Below are 24,216 nucleotides of genomic sequence, written 5' to 3' on the forward strand. Positions count from 1 at the left end.
CCTCCCCCCCCCCCCCCCCCATGCACGAAATCACCCTAGAAAACCCCCTTTCCCTCCCCACCCACCTTCCCGGAGCAAACCACCCTCTTCCAGCCCCCAGAGCCCCAACCCGGCAGCACGACTCCCCCCCCCCCCACCCCCCCTTCCCACCGCGGGCTGAGGCCGGCACGGCGACATTTCCCTCTCCTTCCCCGGCGGGGCGGCCGCCCGCCCGCCCGCCCGCCTCCCCTGCGCGGCCGCTGGGAGGCTCCGGCGCTCGGCCCCGGCCGCTCGGTGCCACCCGCCCCCCGCCCCCGCAGCGCCCCGCACCGCGGCCCCGCACGCACCGCGGGCCGCGGGCAGCGCCGGCTCCGGCAGCCGGAGGCGAGCGGAGGAGACAGCAAGCGGGGCAGCACCCACCGGCAACCCCCCCACCGCCCCCCCCTCCACCACCACCACCACCACCCCGGGCCGGGGATGGAATATACAAAAAAAAACACAAAGGAAAAGTGGCCGGAGCGTGCCGGGGGCAAAATGCTGGAAGTTTGTAAGTGCAACTCGCCGTTCGTGATCGCTGTTTGAAGGGTTGGTTGGTGGTTTTTTTTTTTCTTTTTTCTGTGCTTTTCTTTTTTTTTTTTTTCGTGCTTTTCTTGAAACTGTACTTGAAACTATTCGGTAGCCGGGAGTCTAAGGGAAAGTATGCGAAAGGAGTTCTTTGCCTTGGGTTGGCGGCTCGCTGCTTTATTGCTAAGGGGGGAAATAAGCGCTGAAAGCAAGACGGATTTTATCCAGCGGCTGGATTAAGCGGAGGCGAAGCGTGCTCTGGAAGTCCAGTGCCTGACATTGTTCCGGAGCGGGGATCCGTCCCTCTCGTTCCCGGAGGAGCTGCCCCTTCAGCTGCAGACACTTGGATCCTGCACGAAAACCCGAGAGCGGCCGGCGCGGAGCGAGCAGGAGAAACGGAGACCGCACAAAGACCAAACTAACCCGAGCCTCCTCCTCCTTCCCCGGCTATTTGCACATCTACTGAAGACTTTATAAAAATAATAATAACAAGCCAACGAGCGACCCGCTCCGCCAGCCCTTGGAAGATTTTGGAAGGGGGGGGGGGGGGGAGGTGTCGGCTCCGTGCCGCTGAGCCCCGCGACCCCTTTTTCCCTGCCTAAATTTCCCCCTGAAGGAACGACCCCCCCCCCAGCCCCCGAAATGAAATAAAACCAATAAACCTGCCAAGCCCCGCTCCTTCCCGAGGGGGACCTCCTTTCGGCCGGGGATCCCTTTTGGAGGCAGCGGGTTAATTTTTTAATTTTTTTCCCCCTCTCCCGTGTGCCACCCCCCCCCCCCACTCAAGACCCCCATCCCTTCCCTTTCACCCCCCCCCCCCCCTCGCGGGCTCAGCCCGTCCCCGACCCCCTCGGCCGATGGTGGCCCGTCCCTAGCAGCCCCCCCCACCCCCGTTTTTTCCCCGTTCCCCTCTTTTTTCCCCCCCAAAACACCCCCGGTCGGGGGGGGGGGGGGGGACGGGGAGGGGGGGTTCTCGGTGCCGTTGGCGGTGTGGGGTCGCGGGGCCTCCCCCCCCGCCTTCTCCCCTCCATGTGGCACTGAGGCGGCCGGCCACCAGCGGCGGGGGGCGGCGATGGGCGACACGGCTCCCCCCCAGGCCGCGGGGCTGGGGGCCGGGCTGCTGGGGGGCGGCGGGGGCGGCCCGGCGGCCCCCCGGGTCCACAGCGCCATCGTGGAGCGGCTGCGGGCCCGCATCGCCGTGTGCCGCCAGCACCACCTCAGCTGCGAGGGGCGCTACGAGCGGGGCCGCGCCGAGAGCTCCGACCGCGAGCGGGAGAGCACCTTGCAGCTCCTCCACCTCGTGCAGCAGGGGCAGGGGGCCCGCAAGGCCGCCAAGCACCCCAAGGCGGCCGCAGGAGGAGGAGGAGGAGGAGGAGGAGGTGGAGGAGGAGGAGGAGGAGGAGGAGGAGGAGGAGGAGCGGCCACCCCGTCCTCCGCCGCCGCCGCGCCCCCCGACTACCACCAGCACCTCCTCAGCAACGGCGGCGCCAACGGGGAGCAGGCGGCGGGGGAGCAGCGAGCCTCGGCCCTGCTGGCGGTGAGTCACGGCGCCCCCTGACGGGCGGCGGGGGGCGGGCGGCACGCGTGGGCCCCGCGGGGGCACCCCCGGCCCTGAGGCGAGGCGAGAAGGCGGGGCCGGGGCGCTGAGGGGAGGGCGCCGGGGCTGGCGGGGGACCGGTGGGAGAGGGGTGTGGGTGCTGGTGTCCTTCGTGCGCACTCGATGCTGGGGTGGTGGCAGCCCTAGGAAAGCCCCTCGAGTGTCCTCGTGATGTCCTGCCGTGAGGTGACACCTCGGGTGTGGGTTGCGGTCCTGAAAGTATCCTCGTGTGCCCTTGCCACCATGCTGGTGAGACCCCTGGAAAAGCCCCTCGAGTGCCCTCGTGATGTCCCACCAGGAGGTGACACCCCAGGTGCCACCATGGTGGTGACACCCCTGGAAAAGCCCCTCACATGCCCTCATGACGTCCCACCAGGAGGTGACACCACAAATGCCACCATGGCGGTGACACCCCCCGTGCCCGGAAGGTCTCTGGGGGCCACAAGCATCCTCGGCTCGTCCCCGAGCAGCGGTGTAAGGTGGCATTAAACTAGTCCATGCTCAGAGCCGTGCCCACGGTTTCGCACCTCAGGCTTTGCGCTCTCATTTTGTGCCTCCTGTGCTGCAGGTGGGCAGGCAGCGGCGAGCACCGCGTGCTGGTGCCCCTGGCATACATAGCTTTATGATCCCCGAGGTGGGCAAGTGCTTGCAGAAGCAGAGCTCCTGAAGCTCCGTCCCGCACCCGTGAGCCCCACTGGCGAGGGCTGGTTCATTACTGTCACCCAGCGCGTTTCCCAGGGAGAAGTTACAAGAGTTTTCCGCACCCTGCGGATGGCACGTTGACCTTTTCCAACTGGAAGTTGCTCCGGAGGTGTCTGGGAGGCAGAGCCCTGCCTCCTGTTACTCTATGACAAGCCATTCGTGTACCAGGCTTTCTGCCTTTCCCTCCAGCGTCCCACCAACATGTGTTCCCGGCACACACGCGAAATATTACGAGGAGCGACTGCCCCCTGACAGGCCCGTGGCTGCTATTCGAACGGCCCAAAATAGACTGCTCCCTCCCTTCCCGACATAAACCTGTCTCTCTCAGTGCTTGGCGTATTCTAAAACGGGACCCTGGTGGTTATTTTCTCCCCTCTCAGCCCTCCCGGCGCTGGGGGCTGCGGCACCGTTTGGGAGGGCGGCGATGTGAGGGGCTAACGCGATAACAGCGGGGCGCTTCGGCCTGACTCGGTGCTCAGAGCAAATCTCCCCGTGTTTCTCATCGCAATCAAGAAAGCCATTATCTTATTTTTCCAGTGTGTATTAATGAAACAGTTTGCGCTTGTCTCAAGGAAAAAAGAAAAAAGATTTTGCATAATAACGTACATCCCAGCAAACTCTGCTTTCTGAAGTCAGGGAACATCTGAAGTCAGGGAACAGGCCTGTGTGCTTTTTTTGGTTTGGGTTGGTTTGGTTCTTTACTAGTTGTTACTATTATTATGAAATAGCTGGAGGCAGCTGTTCGAAACGGCTAAATGAAACAACTCCAACGAAAATACCAAAAGGTTTTCGTCTTTGCAGTGCAGAGAGATTGTCCTTGTTTCGCTCGAGATCCTAAACCTGCTCTTTTGCTGGACACTGCCCCTGTTCCGCCTTGCACATTGCCTCACCTCCCCGACAGCTCCGCACGCGCGTGTCTTTGGCGAGGGAGCGAGCTGACAAAGTCCCCCTCGGTTTTGCATGCTCGCGCTCGGCAGTCCTGCTGACAAGGTACGTGACTTCACCGAACATGACGTCTGGGGCCCCGGACCGTGTTTTGACACTGAAGAAGTGCTGGCTCATGAAGCAGCGCTGTTGTAATGGTATCGCTGCACATCGCTGATCCTCCCACTCTGTGCTCGGCACAGACATTCTTCATTTGCTGCTTCGGTAGGGCTGCCTAATTAAGGAACAGAGAAAGGCATCGCTTCAAAGTCACGTCTCTGCGTGATGGAGGCACATGTTCCCCTTGCCGAGCACCCCTTAGAACATTGTTGCATGTGCTGAAAAGGAAAAGGAAACCACGCCATGTCTGAGTGGGATGAATTCGAGTGGTTGAGGGTCGGGCAGCAGGTAGCCCAGCGTTGTGCTCCTCTTTTTGAAAATTCAGAGGGCGGTGATGGGCCAGGATAATAACGGGGTCTTGCTTTGTTCTGGCTGTAGCCGGAGGAGGAATTTGCTCTGCCAGTTATCCCAAGGGCACTTGAAAGTGGAAGGATGAGGCAGAGTAAGTCAGTTGCCCTGTGCACTATAAATGTACAGGGAAGAGTCTAAGGCAGCAGAATCCATCCTCTGGGGGTGTTTCCCAAGGGGAAATCCAGCGGAAGACTTGCTTGCACCGGTGGTTATTCCTCTAATTTCAGACTTTTTGCTCGGAGCAGATGGCAGATCGGAGGTGCGTGGGGTCCTGGAACATAGCGGTTCTGAGCATCGGTCGTGGGAGGTACAGCTCTGGCACGAGGAGGCACAAGACGAGAGCGTTTGTGCGAGTCTCACAGTGAGGAAGTGAGATTTGACACATCTCTGACTCCACGGGGGGACTGTAAAGCTCCACCTGCCTTGCTGTAGCTCCACCAGTTTAAAAAGAGCTCCACACACAGACGAGCGTGAAGGCAGTCCTGGCTCTCTTCGGGGAGTTCTGGCTCTCAGGGCGCTCTTTGTTCTGCAAAATCCGAGATTGTCCCCACGCTTCCTCTGCTGAAAATAGTTGGGTCGTTTCCTTCTCTCTGCAGATCCCACTGCTCTTGTTAGGAGCGCGCCTGCCATGTTCAGTGGCATTGGATGGGTCGTTTGCTCAGTTGGACTCCAGAGTAAATATTTGACACTCGATAACATTTGAAACAGCGTTCACTTGAACGTATCAGAGGGCCTGAAGTGATAATCTGATGCTGTTGATACTATTATTTGATAATTATCTGTCCCCAGCGGGCAGTTTAAAACCGGCAGAAGAAAGAGTTTTCAGTGGGATTGGGTTTGGGCTCAATTTGGCAGCGTTACTTTGATTTTTTGAGCAAGCAGCTTTGGCAGCAGCATTTTCTCACTGGAGAGTGGAGACCAGATTTTTGAGCTGGACTGCTGGGTGTGGGTGCATGTGAAAGAGAAATTTATTCTTCTGGACACAGCTAGGAAAGCTTTTGTGCTTTCTGCCTCCCTGCATTTCCCATGAGCTGACGTGTGTTTATTTATCTGGTGGTGTTACTTTTCATGGTGCAGAGTGGAACAGAAAATATTCTGTCTTTTATACATATATCTGCATGTATATATGTGCCCTCCAGCACTTAGCTGTTTATATTATTTGTGTTATATGTAAACAGTCAGCTCTGGAGGGCATTCCTCAGCGGGTTAAGCGTTGAACCGGTGATACCAAAGTTCTTGCGCTGCAGTTGCAAATCCCCCGCGGCCCTTCCTTCCCTTCGTTCCTCTGCCACAGGCTGAGCAACGTTCATTTCGCTCTGTGCAAACGAGGAGCTCGCTTTCACAGGCATCGCTGTGTTATTCTGGTCAGGTTGTTCCGTTGCAGCCACCACCCTGGTGGCCGATGTCTTCCTCCGAGTGTGTTAAGTGCTGTTTGTCACCAGTCCCAGGTGACTCGTTCTGCTTTTATCCCTCTCCAAGTCGCGCTGAATTTATTGTTATAACGATTGTTATTATTTTCTGTGCTCAGAAGAATGACTGCGAATGCGGCCTGCTCCCCAGATGTAGTCTGCAAGCAGGTGAAAAAAAAAGAAGGGAAAACAGTCCCCCAAAGATGGTGTAGGCGAGGAAGAGAGAAAGGACTAATTCCCCCTGCTCCCCTAAATTCTCATCGACAGCAGTCCAAACCTGGAATAGGCATGGGTTTGTCTCAGTCCCCTGAGGACATCACTGGGAGACAGGGTTGCCCGGGTGGGGCCGAGAGCCAAGTTTTGCTTGTAAAACTTTGATTTAGGTGGTTGGTGTATGTGGAGATCCTTTAAATGAGCGTAGAAACCCTGGCATTGTTTCCTAATAACTTTTTTAATGATCTGTGCTGTACTTGCTGAGGTTTGGACTGCCCTGTGCTGGCATCAAAAATCTTCACGTATTTCAAGAGGAAGGGTTGTGCACTGGTATCTGTGGGCTGATTTTATACTTCCCCCATATCCCAGGTTTTTTGCCTTCTTTGCTACTGGCCTGCCAGGGTACCCTGCAAAGTAGTCGTGTTTTCTGGTGCTGGATGTACGTAGCTTTGGGAAGCTCTTTGAAAGCAAACAGGACAAGGCGACCAGCTACGAGGTGAGGTGGCGTTAGGGTGCGGTGAACAAGAGGGGACTGCAGCACGGACCGTTCCATGAAGGTGGGCTGGCATCTTTGGATGAGCAAAGTTTGGTGCCACGCGACGAAACGTTCTGTTTGTGAGGTGGCAGACCGCTGCCTGGGGCTTCTGTGGGAGCAAAGCTGGGTTGGATAGAGACAATTTCTGTAGCCGAGTCAGACAAAATGAGTCACGTTGCCTTTGTGGGTAGAAAACTTTGATTTGCTGTCGCGGGCCTTGCTGCCTGCCGGGAGCCGTTTGGGTAGGACGGACCTGGGCACCACTGAACGTCTCAGTTCCCCTTGGCTCCGAGAGCGTTCTCTGCACCGAAATCAAGGAGACTCCCTGGCGGCTGCGTAAAGGTTATCATTTAATGAAAAGTTCAGCCAGTGAACGTGTTAAGTGTCTGCTAGTTTAGGAGCCTTTTCAGCCCTAATTCTCCAGCCAAATCGCTTACTTTGAAGCTTTTTAACCTCCGAATGCATTTAATGAAAGTCTCCGCCATTCTGAAACTGTGTAACAGACTGTTTCCGCCACCGAAGTTTCTGTAGACAGTGAGCAGTGGGTCCCCAAGGCCAACCCGTGGCCAACCCCTTAACTTCCCCGACTAGTACAGCTCGTCCTCTGAGCCTGCTCTCGCATCCCCTGCAGTGCTCAAATTGGGTCCCCTGGGTGTAGCACCATGACGAAGGATGGTGAAGCAGCTTCTGTTTCTTCTCTGCTGAGAAATGTGACTCCGGCAAAAATGTTAGTCGCTCTGTGGGAAAATCTGAACCTTAGAAAGGTATGTCTGAGTCAGACCCAGAAGCTGCTTTGCTGAAACTTTGACTTATCTCACTCTTATTTCTTCTCTCCTGGCAATGAACGCTGCCTGCAGAAGGTGTATGTGGTCTTCGGTTAGCTTGCAGTGGCCAAAACACCCCACAACTAGGGTAGTCAGTTAGCAGGTTCAGAAAGACCATAACATGCTTCTCTTCCTCTTCTTAACTGCTGGCAACGGTCCTTTCTACCAAGATACCATCTTCAGAGGCCAGTTGTAGTCTGCCTTCCTTATCAAGTCTGCGAGCTTATGAAACTGAAACTTCACCCGTGTCTAATTGCTGAACAGAATGGCTCCACCACGGTCCCCTTGGCACCTTTGGGAGGGGTAATATCGCCATTGCCCCATGTATGCTGCACCTCAGATGTGGTGTAGGAGTTGCTGGAAGCTGGCAGCCTGCTCCAGCTGACAGAGCACTGGGACAGAGGTGGCAGCTCTGCCACCAAGCTTCTCTGGGACTTTGCACGTGTTCCCCGGGTGCCACTATTTCCCTTCCATGCTTTATTGAGGTCTTCAGGCAGCACCACGTCAGTGCCTAGCCCGTGGGACTCTGGTCTCTGCTGGGGGCCCAACTCTACACCACAGTGACTTTACACCATCACTCCTATGGGGTGCTGGAAGGTGATTAAAGAAACCGCTGTGCAGCACATTACGGGGCACACGGTCAGTTACGAGGTACGTGGAAGAGCTTTAGCCTTTTGGCTGCTCCAAAGAGAAGAAGAGGAACAAGGTCTTGGGTCCTTGGCCCCTCTGGTGTCTGCATGTCAGCAGCTCCCTGCGTGACCTACTCCCAGCAGCAGTAGGATGAAGCTGATGGGATTCGTGGCAGGTTGGTGTTTTCCACAACTCTGAGTCCATGGCTGTAAACCCAGCAAGGATCTTACCCATATCATGCTGCTACGGTTTGGAACAGCTTTGAGCAGTGAAAGAGGCAGTGGTCTTGGCTGCAGAAAAGAAGGTGTTGGTGCCAACTGAAATTTGGATCACTTTTTCAACTTAACAGTATTAAGAGACAATTTTTTTTATTTTTTTTATTTTCTTTACGTGAAGGCACAAACTATTTACACCCCAGATTTCCCGTGAAAAGCCTCCCATAGCCACTTGCGAGCCAGTCTGTGAATTTGTCATACCTTGTCAAGTTCTTCCAAAGCATTCGTAGATGCAGGTAGTTATCCATAACTGTACTGAAGTGCCAACACTAATACCTAACACAAAATACAACTCTCAAGCAAAAGTTCTTAGGTGAGCGCACTGTAAACTAAAACCCCAGTGTTTCTACTCTGACTCTAGGATCTGTTCAGCAGATTACTCCTGGTATTTCACTTCCATAAATCTCAGTTTCCTCTATGAAAAATACTATTTATCACCTTTGCAAAGCGCATTGAGATCTGATGGTGAGTTTTATGGCCTAGAAGCCAAATTCATTATTGATGGAGCCTGAGACGGGATATCTGAACGTTTGCTTTGGCAAAGCTGCAGGCAACGTATATGTGTTGATGGATTCTTCTTATTTGACTTTTGTGTTTTGAGCCTTTGAGGTGCACTCAAATCACCTTTTCAGCCTTTGTCCCACAGGTATGAGGACTGGAAACATAAACTCAAACGAGTCTTTTACATAATGATGTGACTCCCGGCTGGGTTTTTATTTGAGGCAGCGTGTAGCCCAAGATTCACAATGAAAGTGCAAGATGTGGCGGTGCCTCTTATGCTTCGTATTTTCTTGCTTCACTTGCTCTGCATTCTGCATCAGTTTGTACTCAAATTAGTCTCCCAATTAAGTCGGCTGCGTCCAAGCGCGGTGTGTATTTGACGCTCCAGCAGGCCGGGTGCAGAGTGGGACTGGAACTGAGAGCGTATACCGAAGTCATCTGCTTTCTGGTGAGGCTGCAGCTGCACCCCAGCAGTAAGTAGCAGGTGGGAGCTGCTTTGTCCTGCACATGTTGCCTGCCATTTGGTAGGAGAACAATCCTGTAGTAACAGGGGAAGGTTCATGTCTATGGCTCAGGGTGGGAGGAAGGCTCAGAAGTATTTCTTAATCGAATAATGTGAACAAGCACAAAATTCCAACACGCTTAGTGAGGAATTATATATAAATCAATTTAATTCGTAAATACATCATGCCCGTGGCTTCACACACAGGTGTTGCCATTTACCTGACAAAATCCCTTTAGTTCAGAAATGGCTCCTGTAGCTATTTTCATCTGTGCCACTCATTTGTTGTGATGTGCTTTTAAGTCCAGCTGAATCAAGGTGCAGAGAAATTAGAACCTATTAGAAATCGGCATGAAGGCACAGCAAGGAAGCAGCTCTTGCAAAGCCGTGTACCTGCTGCCTGAGCCTGAAGCGGACTGAAAGAGACGGTAAGGTCTTGGACGTGCAGATGAAACCCCAAGAAGTTTCATCTTGGCTACTCAGCTTTGAAACAAAACACGCCGTTGTGCAACAGCCGTCGCTGTGGTACCCTGGCTTTCTTACAGAGCTCTTCAGGCACCTCCCCACAGTAGGTGTTACACAAACACCCAGTGAGAACCGTGCCCTTCCCTGCATACCTTAGGGCCTCGGGAGACAAGATAGACAAAGAATGGAAAGAGGAACAGAAGCACAGAAAGGTCAAGTGTCTTGCCCAAGGTCAAACAGCAGGTCAGTGGCAGAGCTGGGAACAGAGCCCAGATTTCCTGACTCCTAGTCCAGCGCTCTATTAATCATCCCCTCGCTTTGTGTTCTGCGGCCTGTTACTGTCCATAGGAAATGTGAGGAAGACTTTCCGACAGCTTCAGAGTAACTTCTCAGTTTTGGAAACTATTGATCATCAACACACTATTGAGATAAAGAGGTCGTGTACGGGACATGGGCACTAGGGGATTCAGAACTGAGTGCTGTAGGTATTGATTTCATTCCAGGACGCTGGAAAGCCATAATTTCATAATCCCAAACATTTACTCAGATTTTTAAAGTCTTTTTCTCCTTACGTTGTGTACCAAGTGGTCTGTTTTACAGACTTACTCATCACAGTTAACTCCTACATTGGCGCTTACCCTATAAATCATTTCTTCCTTGAAAACGAGTTACAACAGTTATTTAGTTAGCAGGACTTTTCTCCTCTGTGGAATTTACCAATGAACTAACGAAATAGTGAGGAAAGCAGAGAGTCAACAGTGCAGAGTCACTTGCAATTCTTGCTTATTTTCATTCCTCACTATACGATGTGTTCAATTTTCAAAGTCTTTTAATGGAGTTATCTTGATCACAAAGTTAATTGTACCCATGAGATTTTTATTTTTTTTTCCTCCCCAAATTTTTGACTGGAGGCAAAACTCTGGCTAGGGTGGTAATGAGTTATCGAGAGTCTCTTGTAAACAATAGTATAATCACTTTCTTATAGTCATGGCAACAGTGTTTAAGCAATGAGCTTCCCGAACACAATGTGCACTGTCTCCACTGAATAGCTATTGCAGCGCTGAAGTGTATGCTGCTCATTTTCAGAGGTCTCAGGGATATAAATTATTCAGCAAAACAACGCTGCTTCAGCAGGCGTCTTTGAATTTGTTGTGTTTTGTACTAGCCAAAGACGGGTGCTTATCTGTGCGGATGGGGCTGTGTTTAATTCTGCTCCCGCTGAATTCAGGGGTGTCTGTCTCAACCCCTTCCAGCACCGTGCTACCTGTTGGCCGTAGTGTTTGCCATCCTGAGAAATCTCTAACGGGGAGGGCAGAAGGGCTCAGGAGGATGCGTGCTGTACGTATGTGTGGTGTGAGATGAGGTTGCTAGGTGCAGTATGATGAATTTCTTTTAATTGGCAAGGGGTTCGTTACAACAGGGCCAATGCCTTCCGTGACCCAGAGGGTCACCTGCGTTCCTGCTCAGCGGGCTGGGGAGGCTCCCTGGAGAGTGGATGGCTTCAGAGGAAGCTTCAGAGCTGAACCCCAAGACAAGGATTTGCCTCTGACTTTTCTGTTTATTTTGTTCTTTACAGCTCTCTCATTCAAATAGCTAGACCTGGAGGAAAGACCTTGTTGGCAACAGTTGTTGTTTTGAGATGAGTCATTCCACCAGATTTCAGAAATGCCACCCCAGTGACAGTTGGCGAAAATGCTGCATGGGCTGTTCAGTTTATGTTTTTCACTTTGGAAAATCAGACCATTTATTTAGGGTTCTGTTGCTTTAGAAACCATCTCCAGACACTCCCAATTTCCTTTCCTTTCCTTTCCTTTCCTTTCCTTTCCTTTCCTTTCCTTTCCTTTCCTTTCCTTTCCTTTCCTTTCCTTTCCTTTCCTTTCCTTTCCTTTCCTTTCCTTTCCTTTCCTTTCCTTTCCTTTCCTTTCCTTTCCTTTCCTTTCCTTTCCTTTCCTTTCCTTTCCTTTCCTTTCCTTTCCTTTCCTTTCCTTTCCTTTCCTTTCCTTTCCTTCTCTCCCCTTTCTTCCTGTTCCCTTTCCCTCACTGCTATAGTATCTCAACATCTGAGCTTTCCAATATTAATTCTGATCTGATTGGCCTCTCCTGAAACAGTTTGTGAGAAATAGTATGGATGTGGCACTGTGGAACATCAGCCTAATGCAGGATTATGCTCTTTATTTCTGTAGATTATGCCAGTTTGTAGTCAGTTATTCTGTTTTCCAAAGAAGTGCATTCACTCTGCTTCTCCAATAGCTTTTGATTCCGTGTCCTTCTAAGCTAGATACTCTTGGTCCTCAGCATTGGGCTGCTTACCTCTGTGGCCCGGTTCCCGGAAATAGTTATGCATGTGCCTAATTGTGCACACATGGGTAATCATGCTGAAATCAAGATGTGTAGAATTAAGCAAGTCTCGAAGTATTTCCAGGGTTTGGTCTTTGTTCAACAAACAGGCCTCAGCCTGACTGAAGCCCACTGTGTGCTACCAAAATAAAGCTGAATTCAAGAGTAAGTAGCATATTAATTATCAGTTGACTTATTTCCTCAACACAGTTAATTTTATACTTTTAAAAACTATTTTCCATTTTTCCTACAAATCCAGTTGCCTTTCCTTTCACGTTCATTTTTCCTCCTCACTGCACGGCTCCCAGCAGACCTGAGCTGCTGGCCACATGATCCGCTTCCGTAATGATTCGAGTTCCTATATTTCTTTTTTTCCTACCAACTTTGTGCATTACCATAATGGCTCCTAGGACAGATTTTGGCCAGCTTTTCGGGAGAGAGAGCGTCACGGTGTTTCAGACCTTCATTTCCAAGTGCAGTATTAAATATAATCCTTATAATTACAGCGCTGCCGCTTGGACCACTGTAGTTCAGGCTGTGTCAATATGTCATCAAAAGCTCTCTTTCTCGGGAGCTGGAACTCAGTCTTGTTGATTGAGTTGAAATCTGATGGCTGGCAGCTGCAAACACGCTCTGTCCCCATCCCCCTGCCTCCCCTGCTTTTTTTATCCTTTTACCACAAACTCCTCTTGCTTTCCGTCAAAGCCGTGAGTTTACAGACCCGAGATAATGACTGATTCCAGGCGAAGTTATTCGGAGCCACCCCTCTGGGGCCGTCTAGACCATCCTGCGAGTCGTGCCCTGCCTGGGGCAACCTGAAGGCACAGTCTGCTGTCGGTGCCCGTGCCGAACCTGAGAGCACACCGCGAGTGCCGTCCCCAGCCCATGCTCAGCCCTGGCTCTCGGAGCCCTTCGGATGCTGTTAGTGTCACACTCGGCAGCCAAAAAAAATCCGGTAGGCACACCTGGGCTGACATCTGTGAGGCTCTCGTGTAAGCAGGGCTGGGAGCGCTGCAGTCTCCCCTCGGTCGTGGCCTTGGCCGCTCGCCACGCAGACCTCGCTCTTCATCTGAGCAAAGGCCTCAGGAGCAGGGCGCTTCCCAGCAGCAGCTTGTACCAAAAGTTTAGCACACGCTCATTTAGCCCCAGGGGGCTGGGGGGAGCGGGAGGGAAACAGCTTTGGAAAAAAATAAAATAAAAATTGGCATCCAGCAGTTGCATAACACGATCCTGTCATTTCGGGTACTTAAAAAACAAAACAAAACCCCAGCATTCATGACCCGAGATATTCAGGTTTTGAAAAGCGCCACTTGCCAACGCGCAGTAACTGCTTTTCATAAGGCCTTTCAGTCCGTGTATTTACAGGTGGACCAGAATAGCTCCGCAGAAGTCAATCCGGTCCGTTGAGTAAACAGTAGGTACTTCTAAAAGTTTCTATATATACCAGCCGTGTGTAAGGCCTCTAACATACATCTGTACCGTACACAATGCATCTGAGGGGCCCTGGCAGAGCCAGGATGGCTACTGAGGTCGATAACCCCCTCAGTGCTGCCTTGGATGTGTGTGCGTTCTGCCAAACCCGTGAAGGGCGATTGCGTTTGGATGGCCGGTGTGTTACTGAAGCGGCCCTTTATGTGGTTCCCAGAGCCCTCTGAGGACGTACTGTCTGTGCTCGGGCCTCCCAGCCTGTCATCTACGCACAGCCTCTTCAGCACGGGTCAGGAGGACTCTTCAGCACGGCCTCACGCCGCTTGCTTTGGTCACAGGAGTCACACACATCCCCTTTCCCTAGCAAAGTCCTTCTCTGCCGCCCCCTCCTCCACTCCCCAGCCCTATTAGCCATTCCGCCTCGCTCTCACCTGGGTTAATCCCCCTCCCTTCTCTCCTTTCATGCTCCTGACTCTGCTTCGTGATGTTGTTTTCCTAGCGTGGAAGAAAGGGCCAGAGGGCCAGGCTAAGAGAGAGATGCTGAACACATGGCTTCCACATGTGCTCCTCGTCTTCCCTCGCACCGCCTCTCTAGCTGCCTCTCTCTTTGCTTCAGCTGGGGGTCTAATGACCACGAGTCTGCTCTCTCCTTAGGTTTCTAAAGGATGAGCTCAAAGCTCCTGCATCGTTGTCACAAGAGTCTTAGAGCAAAAATTTCTGTGAGCTGACAGCACGTTAGTGGGCTCTGTGGCCGGTCACTGCAGGCAGCGGGTGCTCGTACGCTGGGCGTGCGGTTGTGAATGCTCAGGCTCTCGTTCAGGAAAATACTTGAAGAAGATGCTTAAACATATGCTTAAATGCTTCTCAGTTTGAGTGCTGATTGCTGAACTGGGACCCCATATTGGGTCCACATCCCATATTGGGTCCACACCCCATATTGGGCCCACATCCTTAATGGCCTGCTTCAACGAGTAACTAAGAGTATACCAAACTTCTAAGAACAGAGGTATGTGAGCTGCTTCGTGTTCTTAATGCATCATAATGAACAGGACAGGGTGTTGTGGGCAAGGCAGGAAAAGTGGAGGCTCTCCTGGTCATCTCTTACATTTTGACTCATGCTCTGACTGTTTCTGAGCTCTAAATACATTTTGGTAGTGATGATGCCTACGTGCCGCTGCGATGTTTTGTAACATAATTCTGTTGCATGCTTATGTGAAGATTATTTAAGGAAATTAGAATTAAATGAAGAGCAATTAAACCTTAGACAGGAAACATTCATGCAAAGTTAACACTATTTCTTTGTGTTTGATGGTGAGTTGTACCCTTGGATTCCTCTCCTGCATCCAGCATTAGATCAGTCTGGGAGCAGCTTGGAGTCCAAATCTTTTTGGCTTATAGCATCTAGGTATCTAATCTTTCCTGTATTGAACTGATACCAGTGGGAACTGGGCACCTAATTGGATTTTTGGATCGCAGCCTAAAATCTCTGGAGTGCTTTGGAAAATTTATCCCTGGGAGACTTTGCTTGAGTCAAGAACACAGACGGGAGCCATTTCTCACCAAAAGCAACCGTGTGACATCAGTACCTCAGTGAGTCACCAGTCGGTTCCAGAGGTCAAAGTATTCCTCCTATTTGCCTAAGAAGTAGTTACCTATTTACTTTCTGAAATGTGGTACTAACGTGACGTTTTGGCCTGCCGTACAGCAAAGGCACTACTTTGAAATGCCTTGTATAAAGACAGGCCTTGTCATTTCTTTAGAAGTTAGAAATGCTAGGGAACAAATGTAAAAGGCCTGCTTCCCTCCTTGCTAGCGTGTGTGGTCTAGGAAAAATCCCAAGCTGTGCTGGTAAGAGACAGTCCAGTCTCTTTTCTTGCCAATGATGTAAGTACTGCTCCTTCAGTGAAGGCTGGGTCATTATTTTATCATTGCCGCCTTCTGATCTGTCACTGTTTCTGCTTTTCCTCTAATTTTTTTTCCTTATTTGCTGAACATACATTTAAAAAAAATGAAGGCAATCATGTATTTAAAAAGGATTTACCTGCACAGGACTCTAGGCATACCACACACAGGCAGGTCCCAGCCAGGAAACCCAGTGCTAATGCCCAAATTCATTCTCTCGGGCTGTTTCTCACCGATGCTTGGTCCTTGCTGGGTCCTGGGACACCTGGGCTTCCAGGCACATGTGGTAACCATCGGTCTCAGCTTCGTGTCAGAGGCCAGCACCACGAGCCGAGGGCAGAAGCAGAGCTGAAGGGCAAGGGAAGAGAGTGAAATTTTGCTGTCGGTGCCTGAATGTTTCTCTGTACAAGAATATGACGCGTTAGCAAAGGAAGCTTCAAAATTACTCTGGGACTAGGAAAGCAAATCAGTACAGGGCAGGGTAATGATCCTTTCAAGGAGGATTCCTTTTTCAAAAAAAAAAAAAAAGACACTGATCCAGTTTGTCCACGCTCCACAGCAGCAGTGAAACAAGCTCTGAGTGGCCCGATCTCGTGTTTTGTGAGCCCTAGTACAAAACATTCACGTGTCTAAAAGTTGCGGCCTTCCTCCTCCTATGACGCTTCATCTGCTCAGGTCAGGCTTGTTAATCTCTTTTTCCCCATCCCCTTTTCCTGCCTCCCAACCCTCGGTGTTCTCAGTTTGAGCTCCCGTTGACACCAACCAGCTTTGGGGGGAGGCCGGAGCTGTTGCATGGCATGGAGCTGCCTGCCAGGGCTCCCGAAACGGGCTGTGAGGGTGCGAGACTGCAGGAGCCATGCACCTGAAAGCAAAACAAAGCTGCCTGTAGCGAGACACAGTTACGTTCTGTGTGAACAACCGTGCTGGTCAGAGTCTCCCATGAGCCTCTCTTATCTAATCTACCATATCAGTATCCTTACTGCATTTATTACCTTGTTATCAAGGAGTGACAGGAAAGAGATTGGGGAATTGGTAAAAGCACAAGGCAGAGAGGCAAAGCTGAGAGTTAACGCTGAGCAAAGGTTAAAAGAGCTTGACCAGCAGGGCTCTGGGCGTTGCAAACAGCAAACCTCGTCTCTCTGTGTCCCGACGGCGTTGTGTGGTCGGGACCTGGTGGCTCAGCCTGCTTGGGGCTGGGGAGTGTGAGATCTGGAGCCCAGGAATGAGTCGTTGAAAGGTTTCCTGTGTCTTGCAGGGGATTCGCAGCAAAATGCGCATGCAAGGCCACGGGTGTCAGTAATACCTCCGGTAATTCTACGCAGGAGCACTATTAATGAGATTATCTTTCTGAATAAATCCTGTGGTTTCTGCACCCTTGGATTTCACTCGGTTTGCCTGGTGAGAGTGAGATGGAGTTACTGACAGTGCTTGTCTCCACTTAGTTTTGCTGGTGGCATCCCTCAGCAGACCATAGTTAGGATACCCTAGTTAATCCGATCTCCCTGCCTTTTTTTGTGTGTCTGCTTTTGCACCACAGAAATACTTCCAGCAATTCCTCCTGCTGCTGAGGCAAAGGGCTGCCTACTTACACTGCAGCAGAAACTCAAGTGGGTAAGTGCTGAGGAAGATGCTTTACACAACAAGTAATTCCCAAACAGCAAGTCAAAGGGGACACTGCCCTCCTAGGACACGGCGTCAGAAATGAGCAGTGGATCTACGGGAAGCCACGCAGAAAGCTCCCTGCCCTCACAGGTAGGGGATACTGCGGTGTCAAGTCTTCCTGCAGGAGCCAGGACGAGCCACGCAGCAGCAGGCACAGCGCCTTCCCCGCTCACGGCAGGCAAAAAGTGCGCTTATTCATGAGCAAGCGGGACCTGGGTTTGCTGTGGCTAGTGGCAAGGGACGCTTTCTGTGTGAGGTGACAGGTCCTGGAGTGGTTGGGTACAAAGCGGAAAGTGAACACGTAGACCTCTGGCTGGGGCAGGACCCTTCGGTTTTGTACGTGAGCTCATGATTTTTGGATGAGAGAAAGAAGAGAATCCGTACCAATAGCAACAAGGCTGAAATTTCAGCTGGTTAATAAGCCATTTGATCTTTGCTCTCGTGGAATCCAATCTGGTCTCCAGCTGAGGCATCCCCTCGGGGCTCACCTCCTGGTGCATGTCTGCAGCCACCGCCAGCGGCCCACGGAGGAGAGAGGAGGGAACGTCACAGCTCCCCTTAGGCTCCTGAGCCTACCGACAGGAACTCACCCGCAGCTGAGGCAGATTAACGCAAAGCTCCGTATTACTCTTCTGGGTCTGTAGGATTTGTAGGTTCTGAGGCTGCTGTGGAAGTGCATCACGCAGTTCCCAGAGTCCCAGGAGGGAGCTGAGTGTTGTGGTGTCTGCAGCAGGCCCTGTGGCTGAACTGATGACAGCTGTTCACAGAACAGACGGTGGTCGTGTGTCCACTGAAGAAACAAGAACCTGCACCGAGCCTAAAATGAAATTTTATGTTCTTAAGCTAAGGAAAAATCATATTGAAAACGATTTTCTCAGCAGAACTCAGCCTGGGTTGACTGGCTTTGTTCAGGTCATCAGTACATAAACAGAAGATAACCTCTCTTTTTTTTGCGTCCTTGTTCAAGTTAACACACAGAGACTTGTGTGCTAACCGCTGCTTCCACCACCACCAAACTCTAGAGGTCAGGGACCTCTAGAATTAAATTTATGAGCTATCATAGTGTGGGCTGCAGAACCAGCTTTTTTAGGGTAGCAGCTGAGAGACTCATTTCCTCTGTGGATGAGCCACAGAAACGAATGCACAACACACCCTGGCCAGCGGGTTGTATTTTGGCACCTGTGCTGTGCAGATGTCATCCAGCAGCCGGGGTGAAGCAATCTTGAGATGGCATCGGACATAGCAGTAGGACCTCATCACACTTCGGGCATCGTGCAAAGTAATGTTGATGTCAGGGAGAGTTAAACTTGGCGTTAGTTAAGGGTATCCAGCTTGTGGTAGTAGCTGCAGCTCCGACCTGAGCCGTGTGTAGAAAGCTCACCCTCTTGGTTAAAGCACTTGCTGTCCACATCAGAAAGTCTCTGACCGAGTCTCTTAACCTTCTGAGCAGGTTAAATCTGGCTGAGGGCGTCCTTTAGTGCAGTTCTGCACTCACTCGGACCAAAACCCGTGTAACTGAGGTGCTGCTGGTAATGCACCAAAATCCTTCCTGCGATTCCTGCTTGCACCGTTTGCCCCAAAGGATGGACAAATTCACCCACAGGTCGTCCTGAACCGAGGCAGCCTTCAAACCTTCTGTACAAGGGACTGTGGCCCGCGGTGCCTTAGTCACACGTGTGCCAGCAAAGAAAGAGGAACAGTGGTGGGATTTTGTCGTGGAGACTGACACCCTCGGGTCACTGGTCCAGGGGAAGGTCTGTACCTTCGGGCAGGCTCGCTCCGACACCAGGCGTGCTGGAAGCACGCTATTACCTAAGCCTCCACTTAAGCCTCAGTACTCGGTGTATTATTTGCATTTTGAACTTTTTCCAGAGAAATCATTTTTTCGAATGTTATAAAAATAGCTAAATAATTTTGTTAAGCCTGAAAGACTTTTTTTTTTCCTTTTTTCGCATCAGGATTTGAATTGGAAATGGCTGTTTTGGGGCCAATTTACCTTCGAAATTCTACTTTGTCCACAAAAGTGAGTCTGCCTGTGGTATTTCCAGCCTACAAAGCTTTTTACTTTAATGAGACCCTCAAAGCTAAACCAGCAAAAGCATATTCCAAACAAATTATAATATTCCTTAAGCCAGGAAAACTATATCCGCTCCTGAATTTGTGCTGGTGAGGTTTAATGGCAGCGAACTTCCCATAGTCACGCTGTTGTGCATACTCTCACATTATCCCATAACAGGGTAGCTTTCCTCGCATGGAGCAGGTTCTTGATATGTCTACGATGGGCTATAAAAGCGTGCCTGTGAACATGCCTTTCGGTCTTTTACAAATTGTAGGTCCTCTAAAAGTTCTCCAGTGCAGATGACGGTTTGCTTATAACTAGTTTAAGCCTCAAGGCCGTTGACTTCCTTTCCAGACTTAGCTTTCACAGACCCTTCAGAAGCAGTCCTCAAACCCTCGTGGGTCTGCAGACCACAGCTTGAAAACCACGAGCCCTCACTTTAAGTAAGGCTTTTGGGGCCTTCTGGGCTTCACTTTCTATTGCCTTGCAGCTTGTGAGGTCTTACGTAGCTGTTCGGAGGGAGTAAAACGCTACCAGATGGGGACGGTGGGGTTCAGTCCTGCTCCTGGCCCTTATTTGCACAGGTGTGGAGGATGCCAACGCGAAGCAGCGGCAAGTCAGGCCCCTGCACTGCTACTGCTCCTTCCCCGTGGGGATCATGAGCGGTGCTGGGGACGGTCCTGTCCGCGGCATCCTCAGGCTGCTGTCATCCCCAGAAAGCCAGGCCTGGCAGAAGACACGGCAAGGATCAGACCCTCGGACTCCTCGGAGCCTTGCTTTGTGATGCTGTTTGCACCCTGGGCAGGCTCAGCGATGCTCGCACGTTCTGGTTTTCACGTCTTGTACACGCAGCAACAACCTTTTCATTTAAGCAAAAGTACACCGAGTTACGCTGAGCATTTCGGTGCTTTTTCCTTTCGATCTCACCTAAAGCTCCGCGCAGAGGGGATCAGGATCTCGGCCGCTGTCTCCTTTCTCTCCTGATAATTAGCCCAGGTCCAGGGGCTGGGCGCAACGCTCTCCTTCTCCATGCTAAGAGGGGAGACGGGCAGGGGCTGCAGCAATTGTTTGCTGTGTTGATGACTGCGGGGTTGCCATGGAAAAGCTGGAGACTTCAGGGGAGTTTGTGTTGTGGTGGGCAGGGAGCCAGCCTGCTCTGACTTATTACAACTGTGCGAGTGAGTGAGCCGTGCAGAACTTTATCCCTCTGTAGCGATTCCAAGGCAGGAACAACAACAACAAAAAAAGGACGGGCCCGCTTTAACGAGCAGGAGTGCAGTGCACTTTGCTGAGGCTGATTGCATTAAATACAGGAGATGCAAAAAAAAAATCCTTTGCTATTTTCCATATTTTTTTCCTTTTTTTCCTTTTTTTTTTTTTTTTGGCAGAATGTGTCCACTCTCTTCTAAGGACTGAATTCAGAGCAGTGCAAATAATGAGATCTCAAGTAATCCTCCTGGAAGCCAACAGGGCTCTTTAATTGGCTGTATCTGTACAGAAAGGAGCATTTAGAGTTCTGCTGAGCCCGAGTCCATTAAAGCCTTTGATCTGTTCCAGAAACAAAAGTGGAAGCAGACTATACTGTTTTCATTATCTATCCTGAATGAAGTGCAAAAAGTAAATACATAGTGTAAACAGGGGAAAAAAATGAATCGAGGCCCGGATCCAGCACAAAACTATCCTCATGCTGAACTTCCCATACTCTGAGTAGTGCCATTATTCCCTGGAGGTGGAATTAATAGCAGTGCGTGCCTTTTACAAAGCACTTGCCATGGGCAGATCTCAAAGCAATTTATTCCCTCCGAGCGTACAGCGACTAGGTATAGGTTGTCAGGATTATTCTGAAGTATTGCAACACAGCTGCATTGTTTTATTTGTTGGAAGGGCGACTTTTCCCTGCAACCTTGGCTGCCATGCCGTGTTCTCATGTCATATTCAATTGATCCAGAAGCACGAGCCTCTTCCAGGAGTGTGTCTGAGCACAGGTGGGGAATGGCAGGGTTGTGCTCGGGAGTCTTCTTGCTGTCAGGGCTTCTTGACATTGACAAAAAATCATTTTCTGTAGCAAACTACTCTCGTGGAAGTAGTTCTCTGATTTTTCTCTTTTTAATCAGAATTTCCTGCCTAACTGTTCAGTGTTTTAACAGATGCATCTAGAAATGTTATTTTAAAACACAGTGCTCAGGGAAAGGTGTTGTAAATATTCACCATAAATTACCATCTTGCAAAGCTCCGATTTCTAGAAGAGCAGGGTAAAGCAAATGACTTTCTTTAGGGTGTGATCGGAGAACACCCAGGGAAATCTTGGCTCCCTGGCAGTCAGAGACAAACATCTGATGCTTGCAGTCCTCCTGTGATCTTACTCAGGAGGTGAATCCCGCAAAACTTCTGGCAATATGAGACTCCTTCTGAGCAGCAGCCAAGAGCATCACCTGTTTACTTTCAAAGATTAAAAAAAAAAACCACCTGTGTGTATTGTCACAGTCACTGATGTTAGGCTGGCTGGCATTATTTGGGGATAGAGCTGGGAGCTCTAACCAAGATGTCGGGAATGGGTCTTGCCGACATGGGAAGTGACAGAAACACCTATTGATTTCACTGGGATCGAGATAAGAGCTAAAGAGTAGATACCACCGTGGGATCCAGCCATGGTTTGTCTGTGAACCCCTTGCCCCCGTGCTGTATTTAACAGGATGTATCTTGGAAACTGATTTTCCAGATACTTTGGGGGCTGCAACATCTCCAAAGGTTTACCGCTGCTGCAAAGAGAAGCGGACTAACCTTCTGCCCCAAACACAGTGGGACAAAGCAATTGCTGCAAATAGCCAAGTCTGATAAAGCTGTGACAGTTTGCACCAGCAGAGGACTTCCCCAGGAGGTTGGGCAGTTGTTGCTTTAAAGCTACCGCCCTGCTCAGAAGGGTTGCTTTTATGCTGCATTATTATTTTTTTTTCTCTTTTGCTCTTCACTGCCAGTTGTTTTGTGACGTTGCTGGTTCAGTACCGAAGTTTGTGTCCTCCACACAGAGGTCTGGTAGCTACGTGTTAAGCGACACTCGTCTTAATGAGCTCTGCAACATCTTTAATGTTCCCTCGCAGCCTGCTGTGCTTGGGATGCAGTGTGTGATAAAGACCAAAAGTGAGGGACGCAAGAAGTGCGTTCACACAGGAAACTGAAACTGCTCTGTCATTCATTCCTGTAGTGCAAATAACCCTTTCTATAACCTCAGCTTCCTGATTCTCGTGTGGCTGGGGCCAGATTTGCCGCTGGTGCAAACTGGTACAGCACTACTGATATCAGCTGCAACGCACTGGTTTACCCCAGGGGGTAATTTCTTCCAAGTCTTTTCAGCAACAAAAGTAAGAAAACAACAGATGCAGATGGACCTAAAAGCGGTGAGGTATTATGAAATAAAGGGATTGTTTTTAGCAGTTGGTGAGCATGAAGGCTGAGCTTCTTACTGACACTTGGAACCAGCTGTACCACTGCCTTCCAAAGGAAAAGCTTCTACTGAGTGCACAGTGAAAGTATCCACAAATATGTTTATCCTTAAACTGAACCACATCTTGAAAATGCATAATCTTTTGTGTGCTGCTCCATCCAAAGGACTACTGATGTTTCTTGCTCCGAGAACCTTAACACTTCTCAGCTTTTCTCCCACTAGCCGGAGAGGAGCTGGCTGGTATGAGCTGCAGCAGCAATTTTCTGAGGTTATGCACGCTGTGGTGGCAGAGAAATTTGGGAAGTCAGTTTCCGGAGCTCCTGTTTTATTTTCCTTCCCCAAGGGAGAAATGGTTTTAGCAGCTATTGAGTCAGGCCCAGCTAAGGAAATGTCCAACAGCAGGGCCAGCTCTGTTAGCTTATACCATTTCCAAGCCCCAGATACCCGTATCAATGAGCCTTGTGTTCCTCTGCAGGTGTTAGGGAATGAAAGCTGGCAGGACTGGGGTAAGGTGGGCAGAGGAGGGCAGAAAACCTGTGTGTACTCCTTCCCTTGGTCCCAGGGTGCAGGATCTGTTTGCATCGGGCTCCCGTGAGCTGCAGGGCAGCGGCAGAGAGGCAGCTGGTGAGAAGCCGTAACCTCTCCTCAAACCTAGCTGCAACCTCCTCCTGATGGCTTTTTTAGTAGGCAGCAACGTATAAAGCTGCTCGTGTACACACCGAAGTCTTCTCAGGTCGTCTTGGTGGCGTCTTCTCCCTGATGCCTTACCTTCTGACAGGTAGCAGCACTTCAGGCTAGCTAAGTGAGAAGGAAAGGTCACAATTAGGAGATTAATTAAAGCCAAGGGTGGTGGCAATAGCATGGACAGCTGCGGAGATGAGGGATGAGCAGATATCCGTATTGCCCATCTCCTCCCCACAGAGCCTTGCTGTGAGCTCCTGCAGTATTTCTTTATTCCCAGCCGGGCAGAAGGTTTATGGACGCACAGGCAAACTGCTTCATGTGGCATGTCGACACAGCCGTGGGAGTGTGCCTTCCTTTTCCTGGAGCTGTGGAAGACAGGTTTTCCACTTCCTTCGGATCACCTCTAATGGGAACTAGACATCGAAGATAAGTTTGTGGAGTGGATATGCTGGAAGTTCCTGGGGGCCTGGGAACTGCTTTCTGCTGTGGTTGGTAGATGAGAAGCTTGACATGAGCTGTCAATGTGCACTTGCAGCCCAGAAAGCCAGCCGTATCCTGGGCTGCGTCAAAAGCAGTGTGGCCAGCAGGGTGAGGGAGGGGATTGTCCCCCTCTGCTCTGCTCTCCTGAGACCCCACCTGGAGCCCTGCGTTCAGCTCTAGGGCTCTCAGCACAAAAAGGACATGGATGTGTTAAAACAATTACAGAGGAGGTCCACAAAGATGATCAAGGTGCTGGAGCACCTCTCCTGCCAAGACAGGCTGAGGGAGTTGGGGTTGTTCAGCCTGGAGAAGAGAAGGCTCCGGGGAGACCTTACAGCGGCCTGCCAGTACCTAAAGGGGGCTACAGGAAAGCTGGGGAGGGACTCTGTGTCAGGGGGTGCGGTGATAGGACAAGGGGGAATGGCTTTAAACTAAAAGAGACTCAATTTAGATTATATTCAAGTTATATTCAGAAGAAATTCTTCCCTCAGAGGGTGGTGAGGCCCTGGCACAGGCTGCCCAGAGAAGCTGTGGATGCCCCATCCCTGGAGGTGCTCAAGGCCAGGCTGGATGGGGCTTTGGGCAACCTGGTCTGGTGGGAGGTGTCCCTGCCCATGGCAGGGGGGTGGAG

General features: G+C 50.8%; 1 protein-coding gene and 1 long non-coding RNA gene across 2 annotated transcripts in view; both read left to right on the forward strand.

Moving 5' to 3' along the window:
- The first annotated feature begins 258 nt into the window (after window positions 1-258).
- Window positions 259-24,216, forward strand: part of MAML2 (mastermind like transcriptional coactivator 2) — a 213,572-nt gene continuing 189,614 nt past the window's right edge. The window contains exon 1 of the mRNA XM_083821031.1: window positions 259-2,080. Within this exon, the coding sequence (XP_083677157.1) occupies window positions 1,616-2,080 (465 nt within the window). The 5' untranslated portion in view covers window positions 259-1,615. The remainder of the gene's footprint in view (window positions 2,081-24,216) is intronic.
- On the forward strand, window positions 16,791-20,882 carry LOC310892808. The gene is made up of 2 exons (XR_014578469.1): window positions 16,791-16,869; window positions 16,945-20,882. It is a non-coding gene; the product is annotated as an uncharacterized lncRNA (long non-coding RNA).

This window comes from Anser anser (genome assembly GCF_964211835.1).
Source record: "Anser anser genome assembly, chromosome: 1".
Lineage (NCBI taxonomy): Eukaryota > Metazoa > Chordata > Aves > Anseriformes > Anatidae > Anser > Anser anser.